At 42.3% G+C, this 14,686-nt stretch overlaps 1 protein-coding gene across 32 annotated transcripts in view; it reads right to left on the reverse strand.

Annotated features, from left to right (window-relative positions):
• ANK2 (ankyrin 2) overlaps window positions 1-14,686 on the reverse strand; it is a 316,117-nt gene that overhangs the window by 159,854 nt on the left and 141,577 nt on the right. For 5 of the 32 annotated variants that reach the window (XM_032444314.1, XM_032444315.1, XM_032444312.1 and 2 more), the window contains exon 1: window positions 11,054-11,314. The exons of the other annotated variants lie outside the window; for them this stretch is intronic. In XM_032444314.1, the coding sequence (XP_032300205.1) occupies window positions 11,054-11,176 (123 nt within the window). In that variant the 5' untranslated portion in view covers window positions 11,177-11,314. Of the gene's footprint in view, window positions 1-11,053; window positions 11,315-14,686 lie in introns of those variants that run through there. 32 annotated transcript variants of the gene reach the window in all.

Consider the following 14,686-nt stretch of genomic DNA (forward strand, 5'->3'; position numbering starts at 1 on the left):
TTCTTGGATGATCTTTACTTATAGCTCCCTGTCTATAAATGATCATCATTTGTCTCAAAGTTCTTTTCCAGGAGGGTGGCTCCTCACAAGTGCTCTGCAAAAAAAATCTCAAGTACCTCATGCTGTATTTCAGGCTTCTAGACTGATGATTGCTGTTTTACCAGTGTAGACAACACAAAATAACTACCATTTCCTGGTAGAAATTAAGGGTTGTGTGACTGCTAACCAGCTGACTTGAGTATGGGTAAACCAAGATAAACTGGAAGCTGATGACCACGGCCTTCCACCTGCCTGCCTAAGTTAAAGCAGGAAGTTGTTTCCTTCCAGGTTGCCTGTAAACATTTTCCTTTTCCTCTGAATTTTAATGAAGTTACCAAGCACTGCCGAGCAGACATGCACTTGTGTTTACATCCGAGCCACTGCACCAAAGGTTAAAAACAAATCTTCTGGGGACAAAACCTCAGTGAACTTGGGCGTGCTTGCATAACTCCACACAGTCCTATGGGCATACTGCAGCCACAGAGAGTCCACAAACTGCATCGTATCTGAGCTGCTTCCATGACTGTACATCAATCCACGATTCCATGCTACAGACATGTAGGGTAACCAAATAACAAAACACAAGGGTGAAGGCCCCAGTTCCTTTGCAGCATGGGGAAGACAGCAGTGCACGTCCTTCCCCCAGCCTGTGGGAAGCCCTGTGCTGCAATGCGGAGCTCCACTACTGAGCTAGCTCTGTGCAAAGCTATTAATTATTTCTGGTTTCAGTTGTATGGGAAATCTTTTTCCGGGCCGCAGAACACCAGGCTAACACTCTGTCACAGAAACAGCACTACTAAGATGCATACAGCTAGTGCCTGCATCTGAGGAAGGTGTTAGTAAATAAATCATTCCCAAAAAGCATCTGAGAGGATCCTCTGCCTTTCAGGCAGAGCTGCAGTCTTCACGTTGCCTCTGTAAGAATGAAGACCAGGAGATAAAAAGTATCACAGGGACTTTCTTGCCAGCCTGAAAACACCCATGGAGCAGCAGTCATTCCTTGGAGCTGCAGTGTGCTGCAGGTGCTGGGGCTGAACGTGGGCAGTGTGGGTGCTGCTGGGAGTGCAGGCTGGCAGCTTTGCACACAGCAGCAGGACCAGGAGCACAGCATGTATTCGATCTAGTTGCCATGGAGTCCCCACACATTCCCACGAAAAAACTTGACTGACCAGTCAAAATAACATATTTTTCTTTATAAGCTGATTTACTTTTGTCTCCATCAAATGCTGCTTGCAAAATGATTTCAGAAGCACTAAAGCCAGGCCTGCTCTGCATACACATCACATCAGTTCAAGGCTCACATAACAGTGAAAACAATAATAGGCAATTGCTTTTTTTTATTTTACCTTGATAAACAAATGTAAGTTCTTCACATAAATATCCACCATCTTATATTAATAACCTCTTTCCAGCAGTGACTAAAAGAGCTGATACTAAATCAGCAAAGGCCCTGTGCAGAGGTTAAATCAGGGTTAACCTAACGATGCTCCTGGCTTAACATAGGGGGATGGGAGCCACCCCACTGCCTGGAAGCGCAGGCAGCAGGTTCATCCCCCAGGCAGCTCTGGTGGCCAACACCAGGTCCATCAGCAAAGCCCCTGCTAAAGCTCTTCCCCCATAGCCAACTGGGGCTTCATTTGATTCATCTCTGCCTCCAATCACTACAGCAGACACTTTCAATGTGATCCATGTTATTCCTCTCCTCTTTGCTGCACTGTTGCTTTGAAAACAAACAAACAAACAAACCAGCAATACAGTGGCAGTAGGAGGTTAAGGACCTGGGCAGCAAGGCACTAACAGCTTTTCTCTGGACAGCTCTCCTGATGTGCTGCCTGCTCCAAGGGTGCCCAGCGCTGACATGCCTCAATGAGACATCCTGACAGAGCATAAGCCAGAAAAAGTAAATAATTAAAACTAAGTCTAAATTATTTAACTTATAACAGCTTGGAAATGTTAGGCATTACGGTTCTATAGGCTGAAACCATTTTCTACCGGCCTGGAAAAATCAGGGCTGTATCCACTCTGAGTGAGTGCTGCATCCCAATACTGGCTTTATTTTAATTATAGAAACTGAATTACTAGGGAAAATGAAATCAATATATTTCCTCAGTTTAGATACAATAGCAGCATCACATTAATATTTTCCAAATAATAAGCATGGTAAAGTTCTTCACAACCTGATGGCTCCATTTCTTTCATAGACAATTAGTGCCAATGAACTCCCCAAGGAACATGCTAACAACCTCTTTAATGCAGCATTCTTTCTCTTCCCCTTTTGTTTTCTTCTCCTTCTCTCTTTGTAGGATAACAGAGACCACAATGCTCTACCACACTGCATGAGTTTAGCTCTTAGTACAGGAATGAGCACTGACATAGATTTGAACCAATCCCTGAAAAGCTATCAGCAAGCTCTACTAAATTCATTTATGATACATGGAATAAACCATTACCTGAGTGCAGACCCTTGAGCAGTGCCAACATACTAGCACTTGTATAGTGCCAACTCTGTGAACTACCTGAAATTCACTCAGCAACATCTGTCAGGTTTCAGTAATTCATATTATATGCTCTAATACTGTATATAATTGGGTAACAGTGCAGAATTTCTACCCTTATTTATAGCTGGACTACTCCACTGACTGGTGAGGAAAGCTGTTGATTTGAGCTATCTGAACCCAACTTCATCTCACTGAGGCTGCTAACAGGTGTGTCCATCAGGATGTAGTGAAGTACAGGAAATCTGTGGATGTTCCTCTACATAACAAGTTTCCAGTCAAGGAAACAAATATAATTACAGGTTCAAACAAAACTACCCAATGCTACAATGATGGATGCTACAAAATAAATTGCTTGGAATCAATGCAGAGAACAGAAAATATTAAAAATAATAATAATAATAAATCAAAAATCCAACAAAAAAGAAATCTACAAGGAGCAACTGCATTCGCAAGGCAACATAAAAGGTACTGTGTGGGCACAAACAATCGAGTTAATGTATGGAAGCAGTTTGGTATCAGCTGTGGTATTTTGCTGTAACTCTGAGGAAGAAAATATAGCTTAATAGTCCAACCTTAAGATAAAGTATAAAGTTTGTGACAGGCTGAAAGAATTAGAAAACACTTCTTAAAAGTAGCATTGAGAACTTACACAACATGCTGTCAGGACACAGGAATAGATCCCAAAAGGAAGGCAGTCATCTCCATCACACCTGAGAAATGCTACTTGGTTGATATTGTTGACCTACCACAGACAGCTCTCACTGACATCAGAGGAAGATTTTCCTAATTAAAGACAGGTTCAGGTCTGTACTTTGGAATGTGTTCTAGAACCAAAAATGACTATGGGAAGTTTTCTGTTAGATTGGCCAACAAAAACCTTAATTATTGAGAGTGGATTTATCCTTTGTTTAGTCCTACTCTCTACACAAACTTTAGTATGATGCTGTAAATAATGAACATCACTTACTAAATCTGTATTTCCTTATTCAAATATGAATAGGACTTGAAGGGAAGACAGCCAGTTATCTCATTAATGACCAATTTATACAACAATTCACTTAACTAACGCACTGGCATCAAAATCATTTTTAAATTGCTTTAAATTCATCATACAGGAGTTTGCATGCAGTCAGCATTCCAAACTGTACATAGAATGCTTGTTTCCATTTTCACTATACTGTCTTAATAACACTTAAGGAATTCAAACAGACACTCAATCAAGAGATAGATGCTCCTAAAAATGTTTGTTTAAATTCTGAAGCCATGCTAATACACATGTTCACAAAGAAAAGGCTGAACAACAATTCCTATTGCAGGGCAGAAACACGTTCCAGTTGTGCTTTGAGTCTGTGCTGGGTAAGACTTCATCTCAGGGGAAGAACTGTTGCCTGAATGACACATAATCCTATTGAACCATTATGGATTATGTACATACTCACTGTTTCCAGGGTTGGGATGTGCTATAGGTTGGCACATACATACACCAGGGCATGCTTCCAAATCTCATCATTAAAATATGGCCTCTCAGTGCTCACATGCCACTATTTACTTCTGTTAGGTGCCAAACTTTCTCCAGGAGGTCAGTGAAAAAGCCTGAGGGACTAAATTACAGAAGCCTGATCCCTAAAGTCTTGACATTGCACAGTTTAGCATCTTACATCTCTATATCTTTCTTTTTCTTTCTCTCATTTTTCTTTTTTTTTTTTCCCAAATCCTGGCCTGCATTTGTAGAAGCTCCCTTAAAACAATTCTTTTTAATTACTCAACACAAAATTGCCCAAAGAAAGTAATAATTCTTCCAGTGATGCAGACACAGTCACTAATCTAAAGGATACAAGACATTTTCAGAGGAGAAAGAAAACAATAGCCAACAATCAAATAGCCACAAATAATTATTGGGGATAATTTCATGCAATGCATAAATGTGAACTTTTAAAATCACTTATAGATCCCGATAAGTAGGACTGACACTTGTTAAATTTCTGGTGACCATGAGAGGTAGAGTCACTTGAGGTAGGTTTTGGCATTTCTCTCTGTTACTCTTCTGAAGTTCACAGAAGTTCTTATTACTGAGATAGCTGGAGTGAGACAAAAACTTTGCCAGTGCAAAAGGACAGATGAAGTACATCAGGAACACATCTAACTCCTCCTGTTACAGTATCTAACAGCTGTGCTGTAAGCATTAGGGTTTATTTTTACTGGGGGAGGAAAGTAAAGGAGATACTTCCATTTGTATCACTGTCTTATTATGCTGAGAGATGGTCCACAATCCTAGCTATCAGCAGGGAGTGGCACACAAGCTCCCACCAGGCCCCAGCAAAGGTCCATACAGGACTTGGCCCGTCCTCTCATGATGGAAGTATGAGCAAGAATTCACACAAACTTTTTGGAAGGATTATAATATAATCACGCACTCCAGGCCTCCCTGTGCTACCATGAGGGAATGAGAGAGAATTTAAGACTCACACCAGACCTTCACAAATGGAAAGGGCAAGTACTGGTGGGTTCCAAGCATCTGCTTTATGGGACCTAGGATCAAGTCCAATGCTTCTCCTCATTAAACACACAAGAGCATTGCCACTGTCTTTAGTCTGTGACATAATGATGAGCCAACCTCATCAATCTCTCAACAGACAGTACTTTCTCAAGTGTCTCAGATATTAATCATTTAACCTAAAGCTGCAAAGAGGCATATTTACCCAAGGTACAAAACACACGCTTTGGTAAATGATCTGTGTTTTCAAATACAACCTACATAGGATTTACTGAAACCAAATAAATCTTGTCTTTCAAAAGTTACCAAGGAAATTAAATTTTAAAAGCCACATATAAATCATGGTATTGTTAAGAAGCAAACCTAAAGGCGAGTAAATTTAAACTTGTCATGAAGACTGTTCCTTTCCTACTAGAAGTAAGAGAACTGGTAATCATCAGTCTTTAATACAACTCCTAGGCTTGCTTTATTTCTGTATATTGCTCATTTGTTCCCAGTGTGGTTATGGCAAACAATGCAAAATTCTCAAAGAAAAATAGACTACACACACAGAGATATTTGGCACCACAGCAGCACTCTCAACCTGCAGAAGGCTGATGAAGGTTAACCTGCAATCATTTTAAAGCCCCACTGGATTCCCTCATACAGGCTAAACCTATACTGAACTTTGCAGGAAACTTGTCTGAGAAAGACATGCCAAACACACTGCATTCACTAAATGCAGTGAGGATGCCTGTCCAGCAAATATATGTGAATAGACATTTTAGGATCTTTAGCAAAGGACCAACTTAAACTTCATAATAGTGGCTAGGTAAAGTATTCAGTACATCACCAACAAAACAGAATTATCTGCAAACTTCAGTGTTGCATTTACATGCATATCACTCCTTTGAGATACAGCATCTATAAACCGAAGCAACAAAAACCAATTTATTATGAAATACAGCGTCATCAAAAGAAGCTGCCCTTTATAAAAAGGAATCAAATAGTGGTATTATTTTAATCCTGAGAAGTATCTGCATAATGAAAACAGAAGGTTGAGGTACAGAAGGTAAACACTCAAAAGCCATCAGAAATAGGCACCATCTACACAAACACTCAGTTATGAAACAAAAGGATTATTTTTTGTGGTTGAAGAGGCATTTGAAACATCCAGAAATTCTAGCGAATCACACAAATCTTTGTCAAGGCAACAAACAGAACATTGAACAGATAGGGCATGTTCAGTGCTAAAGAAAAAACAGGAGGTTAAAGTTGCTATAAGCCTTAAGGCCCCAGATAGAGAGAAGTTAAACAGTACAAGACTCTTTCTCTTTGTTAGCCAAATGCAGATTCTTCACAGATCCTGCAGCATGTTCAGACCAGAGGAGACACTGTATTTGGCATCCATGAACACCAACTGACCAAGAGTGAAGGATGGCTACACAAACATCTCCTGCCCAAAGTACACCTCAGTTTCAAATGGACTTTTCTTCTCGGTTCCGAGACACAAAAGTGACATTCATTTCTACAGGAATTTCTGAACATGGGATTTCTTTCTGCTATTCAGTTCATTAAAAAGGAGTTGATAATGTAAGAAAATATCTTGATATTGAAAGAACACAAAGAAAATTTACTCTCTGCCCTCTGCAGTTATGTGATGGAAGCCGTCTATTCAATGTTGACTCTTCTCCATGCCCCTGAATTTTACAGACAGTAGCAGCCCTTTATTTCTCCCTCCAGCCTTGCCCTACTACAGATATTGCCTAGAAGCAGCAACTGTATGTGAGCTTTGCATGTGAGTACTTAGGGTGTCAAGTGAAGGACAAAATGCTCTGATATGCTGTTGTTTCCCTATCTCTTTTGGCCAGCAGCACGAATATATCAGCCATTGCAGGAAATTTTGAGATAAGTTGCTAGAGGATGTTGAATTTGTAAGGCTGGCCTCATTAAGAAAAGATATAGAATAATAAATTTTTAAAAACACTTTGTAAAATTGTTTATTTAAATACTAAATAAATATCCACTTATTGACAGCAGAGCCCAGAGGCCAAACTCTGTCCTCAGCTCTGATGGTAAAAGGGTAGCAGCAATCAGCACACCATTTTTATACTGTCAAGAATCACTTTTATTCAGCAGCAAAAACAATTTCTGATAACAGCTGTTTGGGGAGTGTCTGGGGTTTGTTTTTAGATCTTTTAAATGCTTGTCACATGCAAAGTCAGGAAGCTCTGTCTGTTTTATAAGCATTAGAGACAGGGGAAAGCAAGTGTGTGTTACATACTGCCAGGGTCTAGGAAGCTGGATTCTAAGGCTGTAATTCCAGGTTTGCTGCTGACTCAGTGGGTGACCACCAATGTAATCGCACCCCTCCATTTTTCTCACTCTGCAGAAGGTGAGTGATACGCAGCTATCACACACAGGTATCTTACAGCAAGCAGAGCCAGGCCTCGCACAGCCTGAGCTCAGCTGGAACTAAATTAGTCATGCCTGAACACTGATGCTATCTACAGATCTTAACCTGCTCACCTCCTCTGCTGGCACCTGGTTGTTTGTTGTTGTTTTTTTAAGGCTCTTGGTACATTCAGGTACCCAACTGCATTTTTTGTTGTTGTTTACATGCACATTTTATTCTTCATTTGCATCAACATCGCAAAGAAAAACTGCATGCATAAATGAAAATTACCCATGTGAATGCAAGATGACTAGAGTCTATCCTCATCAACTGGTTTTAGAAATCAAGTCAGAAAGAATAAAGGAGAGGGTCTGGACTTTCATTGTCAGCTTACAAACACCTTTTTGCCAATTTATGAATGTGGAATACTTCTGTTAATCTCTAAAGAACTACAGTAGCCCCAGACATGCAAGCACACCATCTGAGCAAGAGTGCTGCTGATGCAGGTCATTTTCCTGGCTCTGTTAATGACTAGGGTGTTGTTACTGTCCAGAAGTATGTCACATAGCAAAAATAATGACAAGGAGGAAGATTCTGTCCTACCCAAGAGGCACGTAAGCTATAGTCATGGTTTGTAATGCTGCAGTCAGGACAGAAGATGATCACACTGCAAAACAGTATTAAGCAAAATACTCCAGTGACTGGGTACGTCCACAAAGAATCCATGCCCTGCAGTATCCCTGGAAGGCAGCAGCACAGGACAGTGCTAACAGCTGCCCAGTGTACTGTCAGAGACTGCAGTCCTTCGTAGTCCTCTTTTGCATAATCAAGATCTTCCAGGGTCAGAGAAAAGTTTCCATCCCAAGGCCACATCAGCAGTTCAAGCATTCAGCATGGAACACTGTACAGAGATACATGCATATAAAATACACGAGAATTTGAAGAAGACCATTCACAATAGCTTACTACAGCATACTCACTCACTCTTGTTCCTAGAAACAAAATAGGTCTCTGCTGTACTGAAAATCCAGTCACTGCAGCGGAAGCGCTTTTCAGTGAATCACAAATCTGGGACCGTACAATCCATATGCTGACAGAGTTTAAGTGCAGACAATCCATATTCATTTAGCTTTCATCTCTCGTGGGCCTACACATACTTTTTGCTGACTGCCACCATTTTCCAAGGGAGTCAAGAAAAACTGAAAGGGCTCTGCACCTACTAGAAGATGCTCTCATTACACTGTTGAACAATTTGTATTTCATCAGCAATGTGACATATTAAAAACAAAAAAAAAAAACCAACACATATCAAATACATATATAAGCCACATCAGTGATGAAATAAACATCATTTTATCTACTCTACATAAAGCATGTTAAATATTTTCTGCATACTGTGGATATCATGAGTGTGTGTGTATATACATATTAATATAGGTATGACCTGATCGATGCTGTGTATTCTGTGCAGCATGGGCATGTACACAGATATGAACAAAGCCATACTTGTGCTGCTGTTTGTCTCATGCAGAAGGAGCAAGAGGGAGATGCCTGGCCCAGCCCACACCCACACATCTGAAGGAAAGTGGAAGGTGCAGCCAAGCCCTTGTTTATGTAACAGCAAGGTACAGCTGCAGTGAAAGGGAGATTGGAGCAAGGTCCACTGCTGAATATTCAAAAGGAAGATGAGCAAACACCATTATGCTCGCTGTGTTTTCTAAGCGAAGACTACTGGTGCTTCCTAGAACCGAAAATCCAACAGACAGCCTGCACCACCAGATATTACTGCTAACATGAACATAGACTGAGCCAGCCCACTCCCAGCCAGGGAGATGCAGCACTCTCAGAACAGAGATAGCAGGAGGGGCACGATTAATTCCATCCCATTCTAATTAAAATAGTAGAATACATGTTTGACACATTTATGAAACAGCGTATATGAAATTCACGAAAAACAACACATGTTGTGGCTAAATAACTGAGATGAGCATTGGGCAAATGTGAAGAAAAGACTCTCCAGCAAAGAAACAAACATTAGAAAACAAAAAAGCAAGGCTATTTAACAGCGAATTCCACAATCAGGAATGTAATCACAAAAACTACCTTATGCTGCAGTGTCCCATTTAGGGGATTAGGACAGTAATCACAATCTGCCCCAAGCAGCTCTGCCCCTGCACCCAAGCACTGCACTAGAAATGACATTCTTGTTTTGATAAAGAGAATTGCAATGCAACTTAATGCACCTTGCAAACAGGGCCTTGTAAAAAATCAGGGAAATCATACCCACAGGTCCCAAAGGAATCCAACAGCCTCAACCACTTTACTTAAATTATGCAGCTCAGCATGTGAAATCCATAAGATTGAATATAAAATGACTTCAGAATTTCTCAGGTATGCCAAGGGAGCAGATGGCTGCTCCTGAATCCTACACGTTCGCCAAAAGAGTCTGTAAATTCAAACGTCACAGTGCTGGATTCCAATCCTTTTCCTTTTACAGAGAGATCTGTGTATATATGCAGTGTGAGAGAAGAAAAATGGGACAGATTAATTATATCTCTTGCTGCTATCCCTTTCAGAAGATATTTATAAAGGATGGATCAAATCATAGTGTCAGTGAATGAGTTAACATGTACCAAAGTCAGTAGGCTCCTGAGATGGGGGAGAGAAGCAGCAATGAGGAGGCATTAACACAGGCAGTCCTGATGCAGCCCAGCACTACAGCTATCCTCTACAGCTATCCTCTACAGCTGCTTCAGACCTTTTCATGTTTTCACCACCACTGTACATTACTTGTGTCCTTGGAAACCATAGAGTGATCTGGCAAATACATCATTTATATTCATTTTTTTATTCTGCAGGTTTTTTTTTTCCAAGGCAACCAGAGCATTTCATATTCAAATGCAGAAGGAAAATAACAGTTTATTATAAATTAGGAGAAGCCTCCCAAAACCTGAAACCTCTAAATACTACATAGGCCTTGACAGAACCGGAGACTGTCACCAGCAGCTGACACAAACACGCAACAAATTGCTGACTTGTTTCAGGCCACAGGCAGACAAATATACCTGCAGTGTGCAGTGTAAAGGCACTGAATCACGGCTGCTAGTACAGCACCAAAACTGAAACCTCACTGCACAGCCACCCAAGCTCATCCACCCCAGGGGTCTTCCATGCAGCATTTAGCTGCGCTTCTACTACCAGTGTGGGAAGTGGACGTAAAAATGAGAAGCTGTGGAAAAAATGCAGTCGTGAAATGCAGAAACGAACCTCCACACTGCAGTCACCGCCACAGCCACCTCCCTCCCTGCCAACTTCTTCAGAGGAGCTGGAGGCAGGAAGCACCTGGCTACTGAGCAATGACACCCATTCCCAGTGCTTTTGGGGGTGCCAATGCTCCCCCGATGTGCACACTCGCTGTGCAGCCATGGGCTGCCATGACAGGCAGCGCTCATGTCCCACTGCGGCGGGGCTAGGGCCTCAGTAGGGCATGGAGAGGGTGGGAAGGAATGCAGGTAGGAAAAATGAGATGATGGGGAAGAGAAATGAAGGACAGAGAATTACGCATGGCAATGAACCCCTGCAAAGTGCCACAAAGACAGAAGAAAGGGTGCAGGGGGAAGAAGGAGGAGGTAGGTTTTCCCCTCATACCTTTCGTTTGCGATCTGCCCTAGAGATTTTCCGCTGCCTCTTCCTTTCCTTCTCAAGGTTTCTCTCCCTCTCTTCCAGTTCAGACTCTCGAACTTTTTTAATGGAAGCAGCCGCATGAGCCATGTTGGAGCAGAAGTGCCCCCCACTCACGTGTATCCAGGTGGGTCAGTCTTTTTGCAGGGTTGTTGGCCAGCAGCTAGCACTTGGCGCAGTAATCCACTCCTCCGACAGCCCAGGAAAGGTCAGGGCTCTGCAGCACCCATAATTCAGGGGCACAAGAGCCACATCCATGCACTGTGTGAAAGTGCTCGCAGTCAGAGTGCAGCCAGCAAATAGCTGCAAGCAGGCAGGAACCTCTTCAGCTCAGCTGTGACTGCAAGCAAACATGAGCCTAGCTGGAGAGGAAGAAATGGCCTTTGAGTGCAAAAGCACCAAACTTGGAAGGTCTCTGGGGATTCCTTCAGAGAGGCTGCATCTCTGCTCTGTGAGGAAGGCTCCACTTCAGCATGCCCACCCACCGGAGAGGGAGCAGCTCCTTGCAGCTCCTCACACTGTCTGTCTGCAGGGCGAGAAGAAAATGGTGCAGTGTGACTTACTGCTGCTGCCGCTGCGCCTGGGTGCGGGAGCCTGGCATGTACTGCCCTCTCTTCTCTTCCTGGTGACCCATCCCTTCTCATCCAGCTGGCGGGTAGGAAATGGGAGCGAGAGCCGCTGGGTGCAGGCAGCCCACCTGCAGGCAGCGCCTGCTCTGCCTCAGCACAGCCTGCGATGCTCAAGTCCTCATTGTGCCTGTACGCAGCCACGCAGCCACGTGAGGCTGCATCAGGAGAGCTGCATTAAGCAGCAAGCCCAATGCAGCGGGGAGGGGGACGCTGGGAGGGGAGTACGCGGCTCCCCGTAATCAGGGCTCAGCCTGCCCTGCCGAGGTAAAAATAATACCCCACAGTGTGCTGCTCTTTATTATGCAGTGTCAAAAGCTGCTTTCACGTGCTTCCTAAGGCAACTTGAGAAGCCCCGTGCTGAAGATGGGGAAGAATTATTGAAGTTGTGGGTCAAGAGAGACCAGAAAAGACAGAAAGAACACGTTGTCAATTAGTCCCTCCCCTCCCTCCACCAGCCATTTGTTCTAGAGGCATTAATTTCTAGCATTAATATCAGAGACAGATGGGTCTGTCATTCCCTCATTGCTTATCCCCCAGCTAAAACCAGCACATCAAAGCTCCTCTCCCGCCTCCCTGGGTTAACGGTTATCACTACTAGCGTCAAGCATTTATTTATCAAAACAGGACATACATAAATAAAAAAAGCCTTGCATTAGTCCATGGCAGGCAGCTGATCCCATTTCACCTCCCTCCATCACCGCTGACCCAGACTGCCAGGCAGGCCCTGTGGGAAGCTGCTGCCTGCAGCCAAGCCGAGATGTCTGCAGCCCGGCCTCGGCAGCTCCCAGGAGCCAGGGGTGCGGCCGCACTGAACGTCACCAAAGCCAAGAAAGGATTACTCTTTGTTGGATTTCCCTTTGCAGTGTATTCCTCGATTTCACACTGAATCTGGCTGAGTGGCCACAAAAGCTGAGCATCATGAATTTCACTGTAGCACAGTGCTGCTGAAACACTAACAGATGTCTTGTGAGCTCTTCACGTGGCAGCAGCTCAAGCAGACCACGACTAATCCTGATCTCATGTTATTCTTGTACTCATGGAGCTTGGTTGTGCACTGTCCATTTAGACTAAGATCATTTATTATACCATGGAACTAATCATTATTGATGGCTTGTGTTATTTCTACAAGACATCACTTTGACAGTTTCACAAATATTCAAGACCAGATTTTCATAAAGCACTTCTTTCTGCAATGAAGCGTTATAGAGGCATTCATTTTGTGTCTGAACCAGTCATCTGCCTGCCTTGGTCAAAAATGGAAGAAAACATCAGAAGAAGTGGAGTTCAGAGTGCCAGCAAACAGCCCTTGTCTGGCTGATTATCTCCAGGTTGTTCACATTTATCAGGAACTGGGATAGCCAAAGCTAATTACAACAAAACATGCAACAGCAACAGAAAATACAGACAGGTGGAAGCAGTGAAGGGGATAAAATATACAAGAAAATTGGATTCTTTAACAGGACTGCAGGTTGCCTTCCCCTCTTAAGCTGCAGCAAGAAAGCCCTTATCTTCCTCCATCTGTAGCATGTTCAGAAACATATTTAAAGTTATCACCTACACACTTGAAAGACACCCGCTGCAAATAAAATAATGCTGTGGTTGAGAAAAGTAAAACAAAACACAAGACTCAACTATTCAGACCTATCCATAAACCTAAATCCACGGAGGGCAAATGGATTAGTGATTTAGGGTGCTCAAAGACTGACATTATGGCAGGGTAGATGATTTCAGCAGATTTTGAATGCTTACCTTCTAAATCAATTTTTTTGAGCAATTCTAAGCAGGAAATTTGAAAATAAGATCAAATCACAGGCCTCTATACTTCCAAATCCTGCTCTTATGATTCTCCTAAATTGTGCTTTAAGATACCCATAAGTCACTAAAAGTTTAAGCCCTGATATGTAAAGCACACAATAGGGTTTGATGCACAGGAGGGTTTACAGGAGTCAGTGTTGATTAAATGGTTTGTCATCTTCTAACGATACATGCACATTCATCAGCTCAGTCTCAAATAGCTTTTTTTTTTTTTTTTTCCCTTTTTCCAGAAAATTCACTTAAAGACGGTAAAGAATTCAATGTTCTTCATAACCCCTCTTCATGATAGAAAAAAAATGGATGCTTGGACAACTGGTGCCAAATGAGACAAAATGAAATAGCAAACATTCTTCCTAACATCACTGAGAAAGAACCTCAGTTTGGTGAGTTCACCATTATGTACCATAAACATCTTCCCCTGACCTCAAACAAACATGAAAGAATTTAATTGCCGTGTGGCAAAAAAGAAGTAGCTTTTAATAGATCATTTTGGAAAGAACATATCCAGTCTGGGATACATCAAGTCCGTATCACTTATACTTCACACAGCTAATGTCCCTGCAGGAAAGAAGTGTTCTGTTTCAAGACAGAGAGATTTCCCTGACAAAAGTAGAGAGAGAATGGCTAATCACTGTCCTGTAAATATAGCATTTTCCTGATCTTTACAAACAGTAACCCTTCTGTAGACATCAAACAGAAGATTAAAATTTAAAGATCTGATCAGCAAAAATGGAGACTGCGCAATTTCCCCCTCAACACAGAAAACATATTGCAAAGCTGCTGGATGAGAAAAGCAGAAAACAGAGATGCTGCCATAAACAGCACGTAGGAGGGGAGTACGTAGGAGTGGGCAGACGCACAATACAAAAAGAACACAACACCAGGAAAAGGAGTTTGGTTGGATTTGGGCTTTTTCTTGGTGGTTTGGTTTTGTGTTGTTGTGTTTTTTTCCTGAAATCCATTTGACATAATTAGCTCTGACTGTAGAAATAACATAACTACTGAGATTCAACAAATTCCCATTTGGGATAAGAAAGCTTTTAAGATCTCAACTTGTACAATTTCCAGTGTCATCTGTGAATAGGCTTCAAGTGAATAACCTTCTCTAGTGATCTGCAGCTGTGTGGGTACTTAATTAGGGTTACAATTCCTACTC

This window comes from Coturnix japonica, chromosome 4, assembly GCF_001577835.2.
Source record: "Coturnix japonica isolate 7356 chromosome 4, Coturnix japonica 2.1, whole genome shotgun sequence".
NCBI classification, from domain to species: Eukaryota; Metazoa; Chordata; class Aves; order Galliformes; family Phasianidae; genus Coturnix; species Coturnix japonica.